The 23,796-nt window shown below is 39.4% G+C and overlaps 2 protein-coding genes and 1 long non-coding RNA gene across 3 annotated transcripts; 2 read left to right on the forward strand and 1 right to left on the reverse strand.

The window, feature by feature from the left end:
• Positions 1-6,408: 6,408 nt before the first annotated feature.
• agtr1b (angiotensin II receptor, type 1b) lies at positions 6,409-14,176 on the forward strand. Its single transcript, XM_084703086.1, has 2 exons — positions 6,409-6,539; positions 10,599-14,176. Exon 2 carries the CDS (start codon positions 10,718-10,720, stop codon positions 11,807-11,809), a length of 1,092 nt encoding a protein of 363 aa, XP_084559212.1. The 5' UTR covers positions 6,409-6,539; positions 10,599-10,717; the 3' UTR covers positions 11,810-14,176.
• A 432-nt stretch (positions 14,177-14,608) lies between these two features.
• Positions 14,609-19,999, forward strand: cpb1 (carboxypeptidase B1 (tissue)). Its single transcript, XM_084703311.1, has 11 exons — positions 14,609-14,711; positions 14,928-15,003; positions 15,440-15,564; positions 15,794-15,896; positions 15,992-16,093; positions 16,307-16,411; positions 16,512-16,622; positions 16,884-16,974; positions 17,207-17,409; positions 18,471-18,555; positions 19,659-19,999. Exons 1-11 carry the CDS (start codon positions 14,647-14,649, stop codon positions 19,844-19,846), a joined length of 1,254 nt encoding a protein of 417 aa, XP_084559437.1. The 5' UTR covers positions 14,609-14,646; the 3' UTR covers positions 19,847-19,999.
• On the reverse strand, positions 16,850-19,832 carry LOC146275263 (uncharacterized). The gene is made up of 3 exons (XR_014766331.1): positions 19,606-19,832; positions 17,241-17,443; positions 16,850-16,966 (listed from the first exon to the last, which is right to left on the reverse strand). It is a non-coding gene; the product is annotated as an uncharacterized LOC146275263 (long non-coding RNA).
• Positions 20,000-23,796: the final 3,797 nt, after the last annotated feature.

Here is a 23,796-nt window from a genome sequence, read left to right on the forward strand (position 1 = left end):
CTCCAGTGGCTAACGTTTAAAGCTAACGTCTAAAGCTAACGTTAAAATGAGACACATTAAGCACAATGTTATAACATTTTGTCTCGTTTTTATTAGTCGACAATATTGCATTATACATTTAATTATAGTCATTGTCACATGACCAACATTTACATTGCTAGCTAGCTACCATTTCGGAAAAATAACTTGCGCTTTGGGGACAATATATTCGGAAATATTTAGAACTCACGTGTCCAAAGGTAAATATTAGTTAATTTCCGGGCAATAGAAAACATACATTACGCACTTACTTACTTTTGTTTTCAAAGTGCGTTCCACAACAGCATGCTGTACTGCCTATATTCGTGCATTGCTTGGTATCATTGTTCCCGTATCAAGTGCGGCATATATTCCAGTAAGGTTTATACTCAGATTTTCAAACACAAAGCTTCCATTCTGGTGGGTTGCGGTTTATTCAGCATTATTTAAACAGAACCGCTCTTCACAGACTTTGGGTCATACAACTGTCACATGGCCCTCCTTTCATTAGCCTTGCGCACGTGTTTGCGTGTGCGCTCTCTGACCCCTCCAAGCTTGACCATATGATTAACATTTTTTTACATTTTATGGCCTCTCCAGTAAGATAGTGGTCAGCCCAGGTCCCCTTGTTTACATAAGCCTAGTGTTACCCAGAGTTCGGATTTGGGGGGTAGGCCTCTCTTTGCACACAAAGAATGCTGAACACAGTTTCATTCTTCTAAAATGTGCTGATCAAGACGCCCACTGATGTAAGTTGTATGTCTGTTGACCTAACAAGATGGACCAATTTATGACGGTGAACTTCTCTCTTTGAATGTTAACTTTCCACTATCCCCTAAGCTCAGTATCAACTGGAAAGGATTGAAAGCTTGCTGAGTAGAATTTAGCCGATTTCACAACACAACACTATCCTACTTAATAAATCAATAATTATATGAATTGATAATGCAAATTATATGCAGTGTAGTGCAGAATTGAGTTCAGTTCTGTATAGTAAAATAGTGTAGTTAAGTACCTATTCTATGCTAATGTAATATGTTGCGTTGTTTAGTCCTGTCTATTCAAATCTAATTTCACACTGATTGCTGACTGTTGCAGTATAAAGTATGTTTATACTGTCTGAATATAACTTATTTGGAAATGTTGAAAATAATAACTAAACGATGCTTTCTAAGAGATTTGCAGGGCTGCCAACTTTTCAAAAAATCTTGGCGTGAGATTTGAGGTTTAGGGAGTTCCCCCAAAGACGAGTTTACATGGCTGTTGATGCTCACTCGGTTAACCTGCGCGTCGTCCGTTACTGTTTACGTTTGCTTGGGTACTTGTTAGTTAAGGCATTGCCTTTTCAGCGTGAGATATACAAGGTGTGGCGTGAGAGTGTGAGAAATGGTTGAAATGCATGTGTCACACAGCAAAACTGTGAGAGTTGGCAGCTCTGGCTTTGGAAAGTAGCCTGACTGCCTGCAGGGATAAGATGAACTCATAGCCCCTGAACACGAGGAAACAACTAGGGAACATCATGACAAGGAAACGGATATCAGTAACAAAAGTGAGGGAAGATAAAGTGGCATAGGTTTTCAGGTTTATGGAAACCTACTGTTTGCATTAAGTCTTTCAGAGGCCCAAGCTTTAGACAAGCGCACCATTCTCCTCCCAGACCTCATAGTTTTCAAATACATTGAGTTGTGTTCCCAATAATCCACAGGAGATTAGATTTCAAATGAAAACATTGCTAAACAATAACAAAAGGCAAAAGCGCCAACGTTCCAATGAACACTTCAGTACTACGTTGAGTAGACTCGAACAACCCAGACTGGGCTGTTGAGTCAGAATCCCCTAAGGAACCAATGCTAAGGGGTTGAGACAAGGGTTATGTCTGTCAGACTGTCAACCTGTTTTTCTTTATTTGTTAATTAGTTATAAAATTCCCTTAGAAATGTACCAATATCTGCTGTTGTTAAGAATGTTTGGGAGGTGATTGGATTGTCTTTAAAAGTGAGATGGTAATGGATCAGAGAGAAAGCTCAATGCTTTCCATATGCAGTTTACACAGGGAGAGTCTTGCAGGGACCAAGAGAAGAACAGGTTCCAGGCCTGTCTGATAATCCAACACAAACACACACAATTTCACAATAACCAATAACAATATAATATTCAGTATGTATAAAGCAACAAAAGAAAATTACTCTGGTTCTGAAAGCTTTGATCAGATTTACCCCTTTAAAGGTTTGTTTAACCAATAACGGAAAATGCACTGAATAACAACAGACACCCTTGAAAACAAAACATCATGGCTTGTGCCTTGCGGGCAGCATTAACTTTAACCCATCATCAAATTGTATCTGTTCTTTAAGTTGTCCCCTGGGCATAATGAAATAGTAGAAAAGCCCAGAAAATGTGTTTGCAGAATTTTGATGTTTCAGAAAACTACTCTAATCTAGAAGTTATCTAGTTTATTAAATATTTCAATATGTTTTGAAGCAGTCTCATTTCAGTATTTCAGTATCAAATACTGTTCATGTTAAAAACCTGATACATTACACAAATCCCACACTAAGAATACTCTAGGAAACATATAACCTACATCCCTAATAACCATTCAAATTTGTTTCCATCCCTCCTTTTATGTGAATCTTAGGTCCAACCTTGGGGGAGCCCAAACCTAAACAATGTGACACTCAGAGGTTGCTTGTGTCCTTTCCAGCGCTTATCTCTAAAACTGGGGAGCATTTCCTGTTTGTGTAAAAGATTTGTTGAGTTAGACATATCAGTTAATTCACCCTGTTTAACGGGAGTGTGGTGGTTGCAAAGTTCTATGCCCTTAAGGTCAACAGTTTCCTTGACGTTCAAGAGTATGGTCCATTAGGAAAGGTCAAACCCCCCTTTCCTTTCCCCCGCCTCTGCCTGCTCACTTCCTACTTTGCTCTGCCAACATATTGCCCCATAGCCTCACTTTACTGTAAATCATTGCCATTCTAATATTCACCATGATAAAAGAATAGAGAATCTTTGAAAACTGTTAGCATGGTAAAGCCTGTAAAATTGGGATGAAATCCATTTGATCCATTATTATAAGAATGTTATTTACCAATGGATCAACATGTAAAAAACAATGTACAAAAAATGTACAAAAGCCTTGCAAAACTTGAGTCCCTAATGCAACAACAGTTAAGCAACAAACATTGTCTTTCATTCTGTGTGTGAGGGATGCAAGAAATATTTTCAGAGCCTTGATTACGCCAGAGGGATGATACCTTAGAGTTGTCCTTGACACTTACCAGCACACAGAGAAAATAAAAGCCCAGTCAAAGTGATCGTACATGTCTCCCCCATGGACCATTATCAGGCTGATATATAATGTTAAGACTTACAATTGGTGAGGGAACCGTATAGGTAGATATGTTGATACAAATGAGAGGAGAGTGAAAAGTTGTCTTCCATGGCTTCGCGTAAGATAATTGATTAATAATAAAGCATGGATATTCTATATTCAGGTATGCCTCTAGTCCAGAAGTTAAAGGTCATTGGTTGATTGTAGAATTAACTATATGTCTGGGTAATTCGGGTACAGCAAAACCATACTTTGTTAATGATCTTATGTTTTGACGATGACAGATTCAAACACTGAAACAAGCTTGGATTAAAAAATGTGCTATCAAATATTAGAAGATATGCGTTCAACATACCCCTCTTTCCCCTTTCTCTACTTACCACTAAACCCAGCACTGGTAACCCCTCCCCAAGCCTCATTTTTATCAACCAGGTGGATGGTTTTGCTAACATTATAAGTCTGTATGTAAAGTTAGTGCTATTAGCTATACAATACCTCTCAGCTTTGCTACAAAGTGCTCTATTGTGATGGTCATTATTAAGTATGATCATCTTGTTGTGCTAGTGCTAATACAGGACTACTAATTGTATAAGAGTGATTTTGTTTGCGGTGGCTCTGCTCACCATTTTCAAGGGGTGAGAAAGTCCTGAGAAAAAGCATAATTAAAGGCAGGATAGGAAGTTTTGCGAACCTTGCAAATTTAGCTCAAATTTGGAAGGATCCATACAAAATATCCCACCCCCTCCCTTAAAAGTCACTCCTCCAAAACACATGACTACGCCTGACTATTGCCGGGATGAAGGTAGACAGACAGACAAGTAGCCTGTCCAATCATTGCATTTGGTCCAAATGCCATCCAACCATTAATGCCTGTTCGACCTTGATGATTGTTGGTTGTGTTTATTACAATCCTGCAATGCCCACGGATACCGGATTGATTTCAGTTTACTGTCAAACCTTTAGATGTAGTAGTTGCTATCAGGATGTGATAATCTATTTCAGCAAATATGACAAAAAGGCTTTCAACAACATTACCCACCCTGCCTTTAAGTTAAAATGCACAATTACAAAAGAGATGTCACCTGAATACATATGAAAACAGAATGCATGTTTTGTACTGTTGTTATGGGTGAAACTCTAACAACTTGAGAGTGAAATACATCTAAACCTAGTAGTCACCACGTTGGATATCATGGAACATACCATGTTTCAGAAAATGTGTTGGCCTTGAATGAGGATGGGCAGATGTCTTTAACCAACACTAACTTTTATGCCATAAAGCTATCAAGCCCATTTCATGAATAAACCTTACACAGTAATCATTTACCAAGTTTCATGCTACAAATGGTAGCATCATTAGCTGTGATAGGATCGACCATCTGTGATTCATTTCTCCCTGGATGTATGATGTTTTAGTGACTAGTAAGCTTGTGTATTAATGCAATGTGCTGGCCCCGGCATAAAGGTTCATCAAACTGTGATTATAACAGGACAACATTTCCTCTCAAAACATTTATTTCTTACAGCACTCGATTGGAAACAAGGTCATTTGTTTTGGTTCCATGTTTGTGGAAAGCTCCAGAATAAATCAACGTCTTTGTATTGGGTATGGAAATAACATCCTGTATCCATCATGAGGTTTGTTTTTAAGGAAACGGATGGATCTGATGCAGATTGAGTTTTTTTCACCTCCTTTTGGATTGTTGGTATGTATTGTTTGTGAAGTTTAAAAGATTCTTAGTTATTGATGGGTAACATTTCCTTTGAACATGGAGAGGGGCAAGCACCTTAGTAGGCTGGTCCAAATAATCTTTTAAGGTAACTGAAGTATTTAGTGAACCATGTCAAAAACTCTGTCCAGAGGTGTGAATGGCATCCTTGTTACAATCCTTTCTTGTATATGATGCCCTCCTTTCTCTGCACTCTCCTTTTGGTGATGATCAAAAGGGTGTATGCGTTAGGGGGAAAGGAATGTACATGTTCGAACCAAGATAGTGACTCAGCACCAGTGACATACAACCTGGGTTGACCTCTGCAGTCTCCAAGCTAGGTGGATGTGACCAGGGCTTTGTAAAAAGTGACAGTCCTTCAATGAAACATCACACCCAACCGGGGAAAAACCTAACAAACTTGGCTGTCCACTTAGTACTCTGATTGTTTTTCATTTTCTTTTCTCACTTGCTTTGGGTGACAGGTGACGGATCTCTCTTGGCTGTGGACATTGTGGACACTGATAGCAAAGGGAGTTCAAGAGATGACAGTCTGTCAGTCGACAGTCTGTCAGTCTGTCATCTTCTAACTCAAAGGTGGATCAGATAAGCAGTGTTAAAATGAAGATTTTCTGTTTGTAATCTGTCCCTATTAAGATTAAATTAAATAGAAAAATAGTTTCGCGTTAGCAATCAGGACAATTACATTTTTTATCAAGCACAGTCAGATTTAATTGATTTTGGTTCCTTTTTTTTTTAGATCCAATAACTTTAATCATACTGGTCTGATTCAATTACAGCATTGACTGATTGAATTCTTTTGACTTAATTGTGGCTCATGGAAGAATAATCTTTCCACTGAAAATTATCTCATGTGCATTTTAATGAAAATTGTGTGTTTCCTGTGTTAACACTTCCATTTAAATAATATTAAAAGTTAGTAAAATCGAACACTGTGAGAAGTTTAGTGTTGGGAAGAGGTGGCAAGCGCACATATGTAATAACCTCTTCAGCTTCCACTCTCAGACCCATCCAAGCCAAGAACATGACAAAGGCATAGCTATAAATAGTGTTTCAGCTTGTTTGAATATGAGCCTGGTTTTTCTCACAGTCAAGAGGAAGGTTTAGGACAAGGGAGTAACCACACCCCAGTCCACTACCAGAGAGAGGGGGGGGGGGGGTTGAGGAATAGAGAATGATAGAGGGGAGGGCTGGTTGTTTGACCAGTATGGGATGGGGGTTGGCCGGGGGGCGGGGGGTCTGTGTCCTGTGTATGCGTCTGTTTACAACTGTTTCTATTGTGTGTGTGTTTGTTTTTGTGGGTGAGTGCTGGGTTTGTGTGTCAGCAAGTATCACTGCTCATCTTACTCCCCCAGCACAGTCGTATCAGGGGCAGTCATCACTGTCACACTAAGGTGGTGTCTGTCCTCTCACTCCCTCCTATTCCAACATAGTTTCTGCCTTCTGAATCATAACCACAGGTAAGAACTGACTTTTGTTAAAGTATTCTATCTGCTACTATATGATATTGAATATATATTTGGCTTCATGAATGAACTACTTTTATGTACATGCTTTTTTGTTCTTGAAGTTTAGTACTGTGTTTAGCTTTCAACAAAAATGCTAAACTGTCACTTGTACTCAAGTAATAACAGGTCAGACTAACGAGATAAATACATTCATGGCAGAATTTTCGGAATATGTTTCATGTCAAAATAAGTAGCATATTTCTTTTCTTTGTTTTGTTTCTTTTACGCCACCTGTTGGTATGGAGGTCATGTGAAAGTCTTGCATGGTCAGGGAGGGTGTTTCCTAAAGAAATAATCCTGCTGTGTGTCTATAAATGGGAACATCCTGCAGTATGTGAACTATATTACCAGGGGGGAAGAATTGTATACAGTACGGCTTGGTAAAGGGGAGACAGATAATTTCATATAAATATAAAGACAAATAGCCAACATGCTGCTAATGCTGATAGATGTAAGGTGGTCTGTTATTCAACTGTCTAAGTGATGTTGATACAAGTATGTAGATGTAAAGACACAGAAGCCATGGGGGATAAGAAAAATGGGAATAATTGGTAGAGGGATTGGGGAGGTATATTGAGACAATTAGAAGTTGCGGACAGTGATTGGTCACAGTTTCCCTCCCTCCGCTGACAGACTTCAGAGTGTGGGATGTTTTTGCATTCCACAGTCAGGACTTTTATGCACACTTTTCGGTCACCATTATCTATTTACCAATTTCACACCCATTCAGTTCTTTGTAAATTCTCACATTGAGAAAGTAAGTCTAGAAAAAAATGTTTTTTAATGTTATTTTACAGACTTTTAAAAACGTATGTTAATTTAAAAGGGACTTTTTCTCAGCCCAGAGCTTTTTTTCTGTATATCTAACAAGTTGGGGTGTGGTATGGGATATGCATTGGGTAATGTGTGAAGTGTGATGAAATTACCTTCATAACAAACATTGTACTATCGGAAAATTTGAAATCAATCCATGTCATCACAATGACAATGGCCGGGTTTCCCAGATTCGTTAAGAACCTCTTAACGCTAAGAGCTTCTTAGGAGCGTTCTATCTAAGCGATAAGAGCTTCTTAACGAACGTTTGGTTTTATCAAGCCGGAAATAACATTGCACTTTCTAGGCGAAAACATTTTTGTGACAAGCTACATAAAGCTTTGTTCTCTAAACAGAAATACGTATTGTCATACCAATATCATTCTGGCAAAGTTTCTCTCAGACAAATGAGCTATCCAATTGAGCTATAAGTCATCAATATTGTTGATGTTCAAAAGTAGGGGAAAATTTGAGAAAAACGGAAAGCATAATGGTTGTAGGTTTATAGAGGGACACTGCTGAGGTACTTTGTCAGTGTTTAAGCAAGATGAATTGTATGCAATGGGATATGAATCATTCACTTCATTAGGTGCACAATTTAGCTGCTCTACTCTACAGTCTACCAGATGGTGGTGCTAATGGTGGACACTTCAGAAGCTCTGGGAAGACTGGTTTTGCTGATGGGAACCTGTTAGTTTAGCTTAGTAAAGACCTTCAATATATTTTGAGAATGGAATTTCAGAAGACAAGTTGATAGTCATTCATGTTGTTGAGGTTTTTGGGGAGTTAAGGACTTGTTTTTTTACTGTTGCTTGCTTTTCTACAGGTACACTGACACTTATAGCGATTCATGTTGTTTAATTGTAACTTGCTTTACTACATGCTCTCATGGTTCTTCCTTTTGGCACTTATTTTTGGTTGCTCCCAATGTGTGCTTCATGTTTTGGGGGCTCTCTTGTTGTTATTATCAGTGACCTATGCACTTTGTAAAGCTCTCTCTTGGAAGTCGCTTTGGATAAAAGCGTCTGCTAAATGAATACATTTAAATGTTATGTCCTTTTTGTGTAATTTACTCTTTCTATCCTTCTTTCTCTCTTGCTCCTAATACTCCATTATGGTAAGGCCGTGTGGAAGGGCTGACAAGCACTGTCGAGTGGTTGTTTGCCTTCCTGTCTGCGGTCACCTAGGCTTTACAACCACCGTTCTGTAATGTGCCTTCCCAACCTCGGCTCATTGGGCAAGGGTGACATAAAGTCATCTGCTGCTTTTGAGTGGCTTCCTGTCTTTGGTCAGCTGCGTTTATTACCAGCTTTCCCTAGCATATAGTAGGATAGCCACTGTTTCTTGTATCTATACAGTATAAAAACCAACTACTTTAGGGAACATAAGATCAGTCCTGCATCGAATGTTTTGTCAAGTGTTGCTCATCGAAATACAGTGGATGTGACCACAGCCAATCCCTGTGTTGACTTTTCTGAATGTTTAACAACCTGTTAAGTTCTAAGTACTCTACTCTAGAATGAGTGCAGAATTCTAAAATATTGAACATCATTTTTTAATATGTTTAATATTTTAACAGTTCTCATACTTAATATGAAACTGAAATGCATGAATGCACTGTCATGCATCTACAGTCATTTACTGTTCATTAACCATCAGTTAATCATTAACAAATGAAAACGTTCTGAAAAGTGGTGACATCTGTGTCTGTGCTTTATCACACTGGGTCTGTATAGGGCTCTCACAGATATTTCATTATTCTGTTGCCCTTGGCACTCTGACATCCTCTGTTCACAACAAAACCCACATCTGTAACTGATATTGTTTCTTGCTTTTATTCAGGACTGTTTTCTAAAGATTGCAACAACCGTAAAGCAAGAGAAAATGTAAGAAGCTTGATGTATAGATAAAATATTGAAAGGAGCTTTAATTGCATGTAAAAATAAAATGACAAAAAAAAAGATCTTGTAATGATGGGTTGAAAACCCAAAATGTATGTCATTACTTGTGAATTTTACTTTCTACATGAAGTTATAACTTATTATCCTTCAACCTAGTTGTCAATATGTATGTATTTCAGAGAAAGAAAAAACAATTATAAAAATAAGTTTACATTGTGATTTTGTGGCATGTACTGTAGACATCATCTTAATGTTTCACACAATACAGCTGTATTGCAAACAATGTTAAAAAATCGAAGGCATCTGAGGATTTTGTTTTAATGTTGTTTTTAAATATTAAATCACGCCCTATAATAAAAAAGTTATAATTTTCTATTTCTTCTCAGTTAAGTAAGATACTTTCATTCAAATATAAGTGGTTTAGACCTTTTAGTAGTAGAGTTATAGAATTCCTCAAGCTTTTATTCATTACTACATCAGCAAATGCTAATGATGCACATTTCAAGCTCCGCCATTAAAAATAAACACTTTCAAGGAAGGAATTGAATTAATTTTTATCTCCATTTTATGTTCTGAACTTAATAACAAAGCCTCTGGCAAATTTTCCACAGAACACAGGTTTGACTTTGTCACAGAGAAGTTTCCACAGAGCTGGTACCCTGCTGTCCTGTTTGTTTAGGTGTGTGCTGATTAGAAATTCTCATGCTGGGTATTTCGGCACAGTGTGCTTTGAAACGTGACATGTCTTCACAGTAACTCAAGCAACTATAGCTCTCTCTATCTCTCTCTCTTTTTTTCTACCCTCCTTCCTTTTCTCTACACTACATCCCCGACCATGGTATCTCGGTGTTTAATGGCGTTGTTATCCAGAGCGCACACATTGGCATGCAGTCTTCATTAACACAGGTTGTAACACACAACATAAACACACTCCTTCCGGGTACCGATTGTCCATCCAGATGGACGGGCCATTTGATAAACATTGTACAGTTTAACTGTTGCCTTTCATTAGCCAAGAGACATCTTAAAATCCAGACTGTCTGTGTAATGATGTTTCAAAAGGAGCGTTTATGGAATATTGAATTACATACAACATCTGTTTTTTGATGGCATCTTGTTTTATTGAAAAAACATAAAGCTTTGGGACGAGCTTAATGTGCAGGTCTTTAATGAGCTGGTGAAGGGTAGAACGCTTTCATGGCCGCTCATGTAGATTAGCGTTTATGGGCCATGTCTGTGGTGATGACTGCTCTTCCACTAGACTGTCTGTGACACTTTTTGTGTGTATCTTTTATAGGAATTGCCACAGAGGCCCCCTCGCTCCAAAGCCAAGTGATACACACCTAGACGCATCCTTTTGACGGGGCCACCAACCCATTTGAGCATCCCAAGACCAGTAAAAAACAAAAAGGGAAAATGGAGAACATAACATGGGGAGTGATGGAAGACATTCAGTTGAACTGCATCATGTCCGGGAGGCATGATTTTATCTTCACCCTCATCCCTGTTGTCTACGGCTGTAACTTCGTCATTGGCGTTGTGGGAAACAGCATGGTGGTGGCAGTTATCTACCGCTACATGAAGTTGAAGACTGTTGCTAATGTTTTTGTTCTCAACCTGGCGATATCTGACCTCACTTTCCTCATGACACTGCCTATGTGGGCCACCTTTACTGCCACAGGCTACCACTGGCCCTTCGGAGGCTTCCTTTGTCAGGCTAGTGCTGGCTTGGTCATATTTAATCTCTACACTAGTATTTTCTTCCTCACTGCCCTCAGTATTGACCGCTACCTCGCCATCGTACACCCAGTGGGCTCTCGTCAACACCGTACAGTAGTCTATGCCCGTATTACCTGTGTGCTGATCTGGCTATTTGCCTTCCTGCTCAGTGTTCCCACGGCTTTGACGCGTGACATCATTCAGATCTCCAATACCACAGTGTGTGTCCGACGTCTCCCAAACGGCCCCACCGCTTCACAAGGACTCAGCCACCTCCTATTGGCCATCAGCCTGATGAAGAGCCTGCTGGGCTTCCTTATCCCCTTTATCATCATCATTACCTGCTACTGCCTGATTGGACGAGCACTGCGTGGGGCAAGGAGCATCCAGAGGAGTACGCGCTCACGAGATGACGAAGTGTTGCAGATGCTAGCGGCGGCGGTGCTGGCTTTCTTCCTGTGCTGGGCTCCCCATCAAGTGTTCCACTTCATGGATGTCCTGGCCCAGCTGAAGGTGCTGGAGAACTGCACCACACTAGACATCATCGACACAGCCATGCCCTTCACCATCTGTGTAGCCTTCTTGAACAGCTGCGTCAACCCCATCCTCTACAGCTTTGTGGGGAACAACTTCCGGAAGAGTTTGCTACGTTTGCTGCGCTGCACCGCACCCACCACCGGAGCCCACCCCAGCATCACGTCCAAGATGAGTGCCCTCTCTTACCATGCTTCTGAGACACTAAACCTCACAGCCAAGACCAATAAGACCAATATGGCAAATGTGAAATAAGAAAATTCAGGGAGAGTGTCAGCTGTCCTTTTTCATTCTGCTCATCTACGTTTGTTTTCAGAGAATCATAGAGAGGACACACTGTCATTTTTAAAGCCCCAAATGTATGACCAAGCACTGGAAGAAACTAGTTGTACATTTTTTGAGTTTATGTTTTAACAGAAAGTAATTGACGGAAATACAATAACTTTGGCAGTCCAGACATCCTACATTACATTATAGTACTTGACTTCAATACAGTTCAATGTCATTTCTAGGGCTGTCCCCACTCAGTGGACTAGTCGATTTTCTGGTCGATATGCTCTTGGTCGACTAAGATTTTTTTAGTCGAGCTGCCGTATGGCAGCGTGAGATCTGATTCCCGCTTGTGTTACCATTGCCGAATTAAAGAAATGTTCTACAGAAATTGTAGATTATATTATTTAAGACAAAGAAAGCAACTCAAATAATAAATATTTAAAAGAAAACATGTTATTGTTTTCCCTTTCGTTAATCTGTGCTTTGTTTTGTTAGTTTTTTTGCACACAGCACGAGCACAATTGCTTGCCGAACTGCAAACTCTGCCATCGCCTACCTTGTCGTTGTTATTAGGCAAAATGGCAAATAAACCTGTGGTATTGCAGCATTTCATTTACAGTACACTTACAATGTACCGGGTGACTCAAAAAACGTTGAATGCAAACTCTGCCAACAACGGTTTATTTTTTCATAGTTCGACGTTGAATATGATGTAGCCTACCACCTGGCAACCAGAAGTTGGCGTACTTCGATCATGCTAACACGCGCTGGGTTGAAAAATGAATGTGCCTATTATTTGAATCACATCCAAATCGAATGATATTATCGTCTCCGGCCAAGACAACATAATCTTTCTCTGTTGCACCGTTCCCCTCTCGGCTTCTAAGTAAGTTCGAATGCTGCACTTTTTCAGGCATGAATAGCGCGCTGATTTGCATGTTTAGCAAACAATATTTTTAATTTGTAGTACATTGTAATAGATAATAAATAATAACCAATCAGACATTTTTTATTATATCAGCATTCGGTAACAACAGGACTGGTGACATGAGGCTTATTATTAGTAATAGCTTATTTTATAGGCTGAATCTGGAATGTCCAGCAGCTACAATAAGTCAGATCGGGAAAATGTTTGTACATTTATATTTGTCTCGTTGTCAATCTCCCTTCTTACGTATTTCTTGCATAGTATCTCTTAAAACAGTGAGGTAAAACATCACACAAAATGGTTTGATTAAAAACATTGTGACATATATAAAAATAAAAAAAACGTTTCAAATTTCGATTAGTCGATTTTCAGAAGTGTTAAGTCGAGTCTTGGACGACCAAAGAAAATCTTAGGCGGGGACAGCCCTTTCTGTCTGTATTTATACACAACGTGGAACTTGCATGTAAACACAACCTGGAATATACTGCCTGGGAGAAATATTCAATATCTGAGTTATTTTAAGGATACTCAAATATTTAGATGATTATTATGGCTTATTTTACCTACCAAACCAACTTGTTAGAGGATACCTTGTTTGAGTTGTCCTCTGTAGAAGTGTGATGTATGTAAAGGCACATTTTTCTGTCTTGTCTGTGAAAAAATGCACTCCACATAATCCCAATGACAAATGAAGTTTGATTGTCCCAATACCAACTGTCTATATGTTTTGCTGCTTGTGATATTATTATTGCATTGTGGAAAATGTCTTAACTAGCAAAAAATGGTCAGAGTTGACTTTAAATTACTCCTATTTACTAATAAATGAAGGGCAGTGAATTGAATTACATTTAATTATGAGAAAATGTATCTAATTACAGCTGTAAAGGTTATTATGGGTAAAACGTTTATTGAAAGGTGTTACAAGGTATGGGTGGAAATAAGTGGCAAAAGGGCAACTTACTTTTTGACTTTTTGCTTACACACACCACCACTAACTTGTGGACCTCAGCATTATAGCCACAGAGTTATATAACTATGTAATTCATACATTTTTGCAGGTTTTGATTTTTGTTACATAGTAATTAAACAAATGGTAACACAATATGATTGAAAATACTGCTAATTATATGAGAGTGCACATACTTTTATTTTATAAAATTAATTTGACAGGGACAATACAGATAAACATAGCTGTAGAGCAAAGTTTGCAGCCGATGTAATGCACATAAAGATTATAGCAAGTGCTAATTTACAACTCTTGTCTTGTCTTTTCCCTAGTTTGATGACATATGGAACACTGTAAATATTTGAACCGGCATAACGATAGGTACAAGGCCGAGACAGCATTTAACGCAAACACTTGAACAGTTTCTGTGTCCGTTTGTCAGTATGTTGTTTAAATAAATATTTTGGGATGGTGATGTAAAGTGTTGTCAATATTACTATTACATGTGCAGTTAATGTTTGAAATAAAATATGAGCATAAATATATACAAATATAAAATACCAAAATACATATACTTAGTCTAGTCATGTCATTACTGTGTATCATGTGTTTGCTTATCATCCATTTCCTGCATCATTGCGTCACAGAGAATCTGACTAATTTATGGTCAGAGGTAGTGAGTGTAAGATTAGACACAGAGACCTGTGACTAATACTGAAGATTCACCCAAGTACTACATTAATGTTAATTATTGTTAAAAGCTACACAAATAAAAAACAACAAAAGTTGTGAAACACTTAAATTTAGCAGGTGTAGATATCACTTGGGACACTGATAACACTGCTAAACGTGACATGTAGACCACAGTCATTGGATTGGTGGAGAAGGAGAGACTCAAAGGGTTATAAGAGCAGTCCATTGGTAAGGTCTTGTCACACAGACACCATGAAGGTCCTTCTGCTTTTAGGTTTGGTGGCCGTTGCCTTGGCTGACGTGACTCGCTTCTATGGGTAAAAAAATCTTTGCTTCAATTAGTCCGTACTTAGTAATTAACTTGAATTTGACACATTATATACAAAACATATAATGAAAAAGTCATGTTAAATGGTTGGTTAATGTTAAATTGGTGATTTTGTCTTATCTAAAATATTCAACATATTCTAATACTAATCATACAGCAATACAAAATTAGGGAGATTTTGTCTTTTGTGTTCTTCCCTCATCAGGGAAAAAGTCTTCCGTCTGAAGCCTGTGCTTGACGAACATGTGATTCTCATTAAGGAGCTGGCCAGCAGTATAGAGGTATGAGACCTTGTCTATTCAGTCTGCGCTTAGTTTAGAAGTGTAATTCTCAACCTCTGCAGGACTTCAAATTGTTCATTAAAGGTGATGGAATTGGACTGGCTTTCCCCGGTCATTATAGTAATTTGTTCCATATCCACCCGTGTCTGTGTAAGTGTGCCATCAGGTGATGGCACCTCTTCCCAAGCCATGTGTTACCCAATTCACAAAAATGTAATAAGGGTCTCTGACTGAAAAGCTTCATCCGCTAATACTTTCCCTTTTTTTACTGTCAAAAACGTACATTAATTTTAAGTTTCAAAATGTCAATCTATGACACATCTATAGAGCTTTCCCAGAAGCCATTCCTCAGATCTGTATGCACAACCAGTAGATCATAATTAGTGTTTGAAAATAGTTTTGCTGTTTAAGTCTTTGTGTGTGGCGCCATCTGCAGGTTGATTTCTGGAGGCCCGAAAGTGTTGAGTTGGTGACCATTGACATCAATGTGGACATCCATGTCCCTGCTGCTCACACTGACATGGTGTTCACCATGCTGCAGCAGAGTGGCATGGAGCACGAGTATGGCTTATTCATTTACTTACATATATCTTGATAATAATATAAACACACTTCCCATTTAATGAATAACTCACATGACTTTGTCATGTGAACATTTTATACAATCATCTCTTCTTTTAACTATTCATCCACTACATTTGTATTGTAATTCTCCAGGAAATAACAAATGATGATGTTATGAAAGTTATGTCAGACTAAAGTGATCGGGATGCCCCATGCGTGCTTTCAGGGTCATGATTGAGGATCTGCAGGCCACTATTGATGCCCAGACGGATAATAAGGACCTTTCTCCCAGGAGCCATAGTTACACCAAATATAATACCTTAGACAATGTAAGAAACACAACCACATGCCATGCTATTTCTCATTGCTTTCTATTGTCCACTGTCCCTTTTTGATATGTAATTCTCCTTGCTTGGTTATTCAGGTTGAGGCTTGGATTTCCTCCATCGCCTCTTCCAATCCTGACCTGGTTAGTAAGCAGGTAATCGGAAACAGCTATGAGGGACGTCCCATGACCCTCCTTAAGGTAACCATTGCAAGTTTCGTAGGTTTCAGCATTCTGCATTTATTCATATTGATCTACATGATTTTTGAGACTGCAAAAAACATGCTCACAAAGGAAACAAAAACTATTGTGTGGAGTTCATTGCATCTTTTATATAGTGAGATAAAATACAATTATATATAATATTGGATGCACCAACAACAATCAACAAACAATGAATCTCCCCCAAACCAGATTGGTAAAAAGTCCAGCTCCAGTAAGCCCTCTATCTTCCTTGACTGTGGTATCCACGCCAGGGAGTGGATTTCCCCTGCCTTCTGCCAATGGTTTGTTAAGGAGGTGAGATTAGTATGAGTATAATACAAACTATAGATTAAATGATATAAACAGTTGAACAAAGTGGCAGTTAAGTATTCATGTTTTTTCCTGTGATTTGCAGGCTTTGTCCACCTATGGCAGTGACACTCAAATGACGAGCCTGCTCAACCAGATGGATGTCTTTGTTCTTCCCGTATTCAACATTGATGGATATGACTACACTCACAAGAAAGTATGTTTCCATTACATTATCTACATGTACCTGTAAGTGGAATGTGGAGAAGGTAGAGACAGACTGCAGTCTGTCTGTTCAGAAACTGGTAGCTTCTGAACAGAAAAGCTCTGTCCCAATGTTTGATTTTATAGAATAGCTGAAGTCCAAATTTACTAATTACATGGAGAAAAAAAATCAACAAAATTAATAGGTCACGGCTAAATGACTCATCTTTGTTGTAAGTTTTTATTGAGAAGATGTGTGTTTTTGAACCAACAGGACAGGATGTGGAGGAAGACCCGCTCCAGGTCATCTGGATCCAGCTGTTATGGCACTGACCCCAACAGGAACTGGAACGCTGGCTGGTGTAGTAAGTAGAAGGGAGAAAAAACTAATTTGTCAAAACTATGTCTGAGATACAAAAGTAGGTACTTTACAAAGAGCTGTCAAAGCATGTAACATGAACCAATGACTCCTTACAAAAATTATGTTTTTCTTTAAGTGAGCAATTTTGTTTTTCCATATTTTGGATTATGCTCAGATCACTTTTTTAGATTACCCAAGATCTTTAATTTAAGGTCTCACATAAAATGTCAAATTAGCTACTGGAGCATCCAGCAACCCCTGCAGCGATACCTTCTGCGGCTCCAAGCCAGAGTCTGAGATTGAGGTCAAGAACGTGGCTGATTTCATCCGCAAAAACAAGTCCATCATCAAGGCCTATCTCACCATCCACTCCTACTCTCAACTGCTGCTCTTCCCATACTCCTACACCTTCCAGCTGGCAGAGCACCACAGCGAGCTGGTCAGTAACCTCGCATCGTGAACTTTGAGGGAAACTGGGGAGGCAAAGTAACGGAGGGCAAACATAACCATACATATAATCATAAAACACACAGGAAAGAAAGGTCACCGATCTTCAACATATTCTAATTGAAGTTCTCCCTCTACCTTGATAAGGATATGTGCATTCCTTTTAATGATCTACATTCTGAGACATATTTATGAATGCAGGTTCAGCCTTTATTTAAGTTACTGATCAATGTAAACTTGAAAAAAGTCAATAACAAGCAATGGCAAAGGCCTTTTATTTCTAGATAATTTTTTTCTTAATAAACAATTAAATATAATTGATGTAAAGGCACACATATAAATGCTGGCATCTGCTTATCATGCATGACCATCAGAATACAAAACAACAAACTGGCTGATGAAACTGGAAACTGCAATCAATGAGTACAGCTATAGTTTAGGTAGCAATAGTAGATAGTATAAGTATTCAGTAGGCCCCACATCCAGTTACAATTGCCCTCTTGCCCATTGACAAATGTAACATCTGACTTTCTGTAGACAAACTAACAATGTAGACTATGCTGTAAATGTTTGTTTACATATAAAGGCACATGGTACACTGTCTATTGTTGCTAATAATAATGGTGTTTAAAATAACTCAATAACACCCATTAAGCATACCCTGTTGGACACAATATGCTTGTTTTATTGGTGCAAATGGTCCCCATCTGTAGATTGTAATACATGTTTGACTTTTGAATGATCCAGCACAATTTTCCAATGTTATAATTTAATGGCAAACTATTTAGCGGACTCCTTGGCTATGGTTTGCTGACCCCTAGGGGTCCGGGGACCCCACTTTGAGAACCACTGCCCTAGACGCACTGCTTTAAATAAATTATTTGGAAAATGCATAGATTATTCTTATTAATGCTGTGAAAATCAAAACGTGTCAAACAGAATGAAAACTCTTTTTAAATTATGTGGTTAGTCCTTAGTCAAGAATATCTTTCACTTCTGAGTCATTTCCAAACTACTCTCTCTCTCTCTCTCTCTCTCTCTCTCTCCCTCTAGATGAGTGTGGCTGAGGGAGCCTCCGAGGCCCTGCGTAGTTTACATGGTACCCGCTACACCAGTGGCCCTGGTGCTGCCACCATCTGTGAGTGACAGCGTTTTCTACTCTGGATTCTGACAGTTACGGAAGGAAAATATATTGCAGTATACTGGAAAATATAATGTGATATATTAGGCAACATATGTCCATATATGGGATTTAATATTCATATTGTACAATACATTGTAACATATTCAACATGAATATATAATATATGTGTTTATATATCCCAAACTATATGCAATTTTATATCTATAAATACCACCATAATGTATTCCGATTTATATGGAAAATGTATTGGTAATATATGTGAAGATATAGTGTCACATGTATGTTTAATATATGGTAGAATATATTTTAAATATATGTAAAAAAATATAGCAGCAATGGCGGATTCCTCCTTCAAAATGGCAAAATATTGTAAAATTGACATAATAGATAGTTACACCGGGATGACACAGAAAACTAGAAACTGTTTTGTCAAAAAAATAATAATGTCTATTCCTGGGGTTGAACCTAGAATCTTTCGACTACTAGCACCAACTGTTATCCAATTGAGCCATTCCAAGAGCTAGACTTTGTAGTGTTCAGTTACTGAATAATAAAATAAGACGTTTCTCCTATGGCAATCATAGTCACATTTGGTCCAAGCTCAAACAGCTCTAATTCAGTCATATTTTCATATTTCAAGGTGAAACTTTACTTCAGGGGTAAGTCACCTTATAGCCTATTCCTGACGGGGGAATCCTAATTATATGGAAAGATATACATTAAATATATGTACAGATATGTGTTCAATATATTGTGGAATATATTTTAAATATAGGTAAAATTATATAGAAACATTTTTGAATATATACTGACAATTCCAGCAAACTTATTTAGAATTAGCCATTTCCCCCTAAATAAATATAAATCTCACGGTATTTAAGTTTTTGGGGGCACATTTTCAGAGCGGTTTGCTGAGCGGTTAGGGAATCAGGCTATTAATCAGAAGGTTGCCGGTTCGATTCCCGGCAAAACAAAAAATGAAGCTGTGTCCTTTGGCAAGGCAATTCACCTTACTTGCCTCAGGACATACGTACAGGGACATACCTGTCTGAGTCTGTCAGCATTTTTTGAAATGCCATGCCTGTATCTGTTCAAAGATCCTGCTGCTGGAGGTTCAGATGACTGGGCCTATGACCTGGGAGTGAAGTATTCCTTTACGTTTGAGCTGCGTGACACTGGCCGTTACGGCTTCCTGCTACCCGTGTCTCAGATTGCTCCCACCTGTGAGGAGACCATGCTGGCTGTCAAATATATCACTTCCTACGTGCAGAAGAACCTTTACTAAAGATGGCGTGTAGTCACCCTCACCTTCTCTTTACCCTCACTCTCTGCCCCTGCACCTGGCATGATATCAACGGATACAATGTGCCAACTGTTTTGTAACTAACTGTGAATGTCAGAAGGAGTACAAACAATAAAGGTGTTTTCAATCTCAAAATGTGACAATCTAACAATGCTTTATTCACATACTTATGACCATGATTATTGGATTATTTCATTATGTTCAGTAAAGTGCATAATGAATGAATGTTATAGACGGGATTAGTTATGCATTCAACTATGTTGATGCGTACACCAAATATGGGGTTTTGGCCAAAATGTACAGTATGTCATCTTTATTAACATAATGGGGAATATATTACATACAATACAGTATATTATATAATATATTAAACATCACAAACAAACAAATACATCAAGTCTGGCCCCCATATTTTGACGATCTGAAACGCAAGTATCAAAACGCAAAGTGCAAGTAACTTTGTGGGCGGGACTCCGCCACTGTTGCTATTATAACGGCGGGATAAATGACTTTGCGACTGGCGCAAATCTAAAATGGGTTGGTCTGAAGGAGCTACATTACTAATGGGTGTGGTTTGGGCATAACGTGCAATAAACCAATCAGAGCGTCATCTTACATTCCCTTTAAGAGGAGCGCTTGTTCCATGGCGGATTGCTATTATAACGGCGGATTTTCCAGGCACACGCCAGATGCAGTTCACAGCCGAGGAGAAAGATGTTCTCATCAGGGCCGTAAAAGATAGGGAAATGACATTGTATGGGATAGGCAGAGCAGTTTTCTCATTGCACTAAATTACCCGCTCATGCTGCTCATTCAAATTCTTATTTTTGTATATATATATATTTTTTTTATTGTTATATTTTTTAATTGTTTAGTTCTTAGAATTAGTGTTACAAACCCTCCCCAGATGTAAACTGCCTAGGGCGGGGAGAGGATGCAACTCTGCAACCCCAATAAGTTTCTGGGAAGTGAGACCGGGTAAAAGGGAACACTGGACACAGGGATAACAGATATTCAGAAGTTTATTGGTTGGGACTTAACCCCGACAAGGGTACAAGGGGACGCAGAGCCAAATAAAAGAACAAAGTAAAACCACCCTGTCTGCCTATCCACAAACTAACTAAACAAAAGAACAAGGGGTGGCACCCACTCCTTACCTAATGTTTCTCCAACAGGTAACTACCTACGTAAGGGGAGATGTAAACCCATGGGTAGCTTGCCTGTCCCCTTGTTCCCTGCCAGGGGAGCCAAAGAAAAAAAGCTACACCGAGTGTAGACTAAAACTAAATTAATGCTGTTGTACAAACAAAACAAGGGAGAACAAACACGAACCGAAGTCAAAAACAGCACACAGTCAAGACACCAAACAGAACATATATATGACTATACCCTGGACAGGGCATCAGCTAGTACATTGTCCGCACTCTTTTTATGGCGTATTACGATGTTGTATTCCTGCATTATCAGAGCCCAGCGCATGAGACGCTGGTTGGTGTTGTACATGCGACTCAGGAACACCAACGGGTTGTGGTCTGTATACACCGTCACAGGCAGTGAACTGGACCCGACATACACCTCAAAGAACTGCAGAGCAAGGAGCAAAGCTAATATCTCCTGTTCGATAGTGGAGTACCGGGTCTGACACTGATTGAACTTCTTAGAGAAGTAGCATACCGGGTGGTCCACACCGTCCCTGTCCTCCAGTAGGAGAACAGCTCCAGAACTCCATGGACTGGTACTGGGGGTGGCTAACCCGTTTTCAAGAAGATACGTCACCTCATCCATCATAGTGGCCCTTTTTGTTGTGTTCACCCGGTAGGGATGTTGGCTGACGGGGGCAGCCCCACCGACATCAACGTCGTGCTCCAGCGCCGTTGTACGGCCTGGCACATCCCCGAACAGCGAAGGGAACGCCTGTAACCTCAGCGCTCTGATCCTGGTCCAAATGCTCCAAAAGGGACCCAAGGGACTTTAGCATCTCCGTATTGCACAAGCGAGCACCCTGCTGCTGTGCTTCACGGAACACCAGACCGTCTTCGTCCCTCACGGAAATGATCACACAGACGGGACCGGCCGAGACTAAAGGCACATCCACAGAGGATATTGGGATGGAGTCCCTGACCTGATACCTTTTCAACATGTTAAACAGGCTCTGCTAATGCTCTGAAATTCTGGTTCTGCTTCGGATGGCATCAAGCGGGATCTCTGGTCGTAGTCAGTCCTTCACTAACCAATCAGCATTCGTTAGCAGAATGCTAGCGTGTTATGGGCAACAACGACTTACCCTGTAAGAAATCGAAAGGACATAATACTCTTTCATTAAAGTTTTGACCTTAGTGTAATCCATGTTGATCATGCAAAAACTACAATCAAATTGGAGATTTATCAACGACAATCAGGCAAAAGAGACAAATTTAGCCGTTTAGCTCCATAGACTCCCATTCATTTTGCACTCGACCGCGATCACTTCCAGTGGAACTCTGGTGGAATTGCAACTAAATGCCAATATGGACTGATTTCATGCAGCGCCAAAGCCGGCTGCAGGCGGCTGACTTGAAACAGCGATTTCTGGTAGAGTTTTTGTCCGACTTGAGACGGCGCTGAGGCTAAGTCACTGTGACGTAGCCATCAAAGTACCGTGAGATCGAAGTGCGGCGAGGGAAGACTACCCAGCTAACCAAGGCTCTGGGCGGATCCAATAGTTTTAAACTTCAACAGAGGTTGAAGTTTAAAACTATTGGATCCGCCCAGAGCCACTCTGATTCTAGGAAGTTCACGTTTGTCAATGGAGAGATCCCAGACCCTCTGTACAAATGTAATGTACGAGGGTCTGGTTAGGACCAGGCTAAAGGTGGGGGCCACCCGAAGGACAGAATTTGAGGTAAATATGTTTTATTACAAACTTTAGCTCTACTATCTATGTATTTGTATGTTTATCCAACGTGAAATAGCCATATCGAAGATGAATATATATTAATTTCTAGCCAATTTGAGTTGGCACTAGTTTTCTAAGTCGGCTAAATTGAGACGTCCTACAGTATCATCTTTATGTGTACAGTAGTAGTTAACAATGTTCTCGATAACACTAGCGAACTAGCTAGCTTGAAATCGGATGCCTACACACTAGTGGTGTCGTCTCTTTAAGGATACAGAAAATACAAAACAGCTGAAGCTACTTTTGGACAGGTGAAGGCTAGCTCTAGCTAGTCAAGTAGCTAGCTTTACTGTAGAGTAGCAAGCTACTTTTGGACAGTTAGACTAGAGCTACAATAAACCAAGACGTTTTTCAAGAAAAGTAGGTATCATAATGACAGTTGGCTGTCATTGCCATATATATCTATGGTCATTGCCACTTAGCGTCATTGTTGTCCTGGTTACGGACTCGCGCATGTTCTCTAGTTACTGTTGCTACGTCGGACAAGCTCTAAATCGGATGCCTACACACAGGTGTCGTGTCTAGAAAATACAAAACAGCCGAAGCTACTTTTGGACAGGTGAAGGCTACAGCTCTAGCAAGTCAAGTAGCGTTAGCTCTATTGTAGAGTATCAAGCTACTTTTGGACAGTTATCTCTTGACTATAGGTACAATAAACCAAGACGTTTTGCAAGAAAAGTAGCTTAATGATATGCTACGTTGCTACGTCGGACAAATGTTCACGATGAGTATGAAGGAAAGTTGATTAGCACTAGCTAGATGGTTGTAAATATCTGGATACTGAAAGCCAGGGAAGCTTTCCGTTTCTCTTGTTAGGCCTACGGTCCTAAAAATAACTACAGGAGCATATGGATAAAATACACTTCCACTTAATGTTCTTTGCATTTGAACTGCTGTCTAACTGTAGCTAATTCATGTTGCAGGTGTTGATTCCGGACGAACTGGTGGAGGACTAGGAGGAGTAGTAGGGAGAGGATGAGAAGGGTTGACACAATTA

This window comes from Hypomesus nipponensis, chromosome 8 (genome assembly GCF_054491055.1).
Source record: "Hypomesus nipponensis isolate SF chromosome 8, ASM5449105v1, whole genome shotgun sequence".
Taxonomy (NCBI): domain Eukaryota; kingdom Metazoa; phylum Chordata; class Actinopteri; order Osmeriformes; family Osmeridae; genus Hypomesus; species Hypomesus nipponensis.

Excerpts from the sequence above, each read along its gene's own strand:
- agtr1b (XM_084703086.1), top strand. The coding sequence starts at position 10,718 with ATGGAGAACATAACATGGGGAGTGATGGAAGACATTCAGTTGAACTGC.
- cpb1 (XM_084703311.1), top strand. The coding sequence starts at position 14,647 with ATGAAGGTCCTTCTGCTTTTAGGTTTGGTGGCCGTTGCCTTGGCTGAC. Across the intron at positions 14,712-14,927 it reads GACGTGACTCGCTTCTATGG|GGAAAAAGTCTTCCGTCTGA; the intron begins GTAAAAAAATCT and ends TTCCCTCATCAG. Across the intron at positions 15,897-15,991 it reads AATATAATACCTTAGACAAT|GTTGAGGCTTGGATTTCCTC; the intron begins GTAAGAAACACA and ends TTGGTTATTCAG.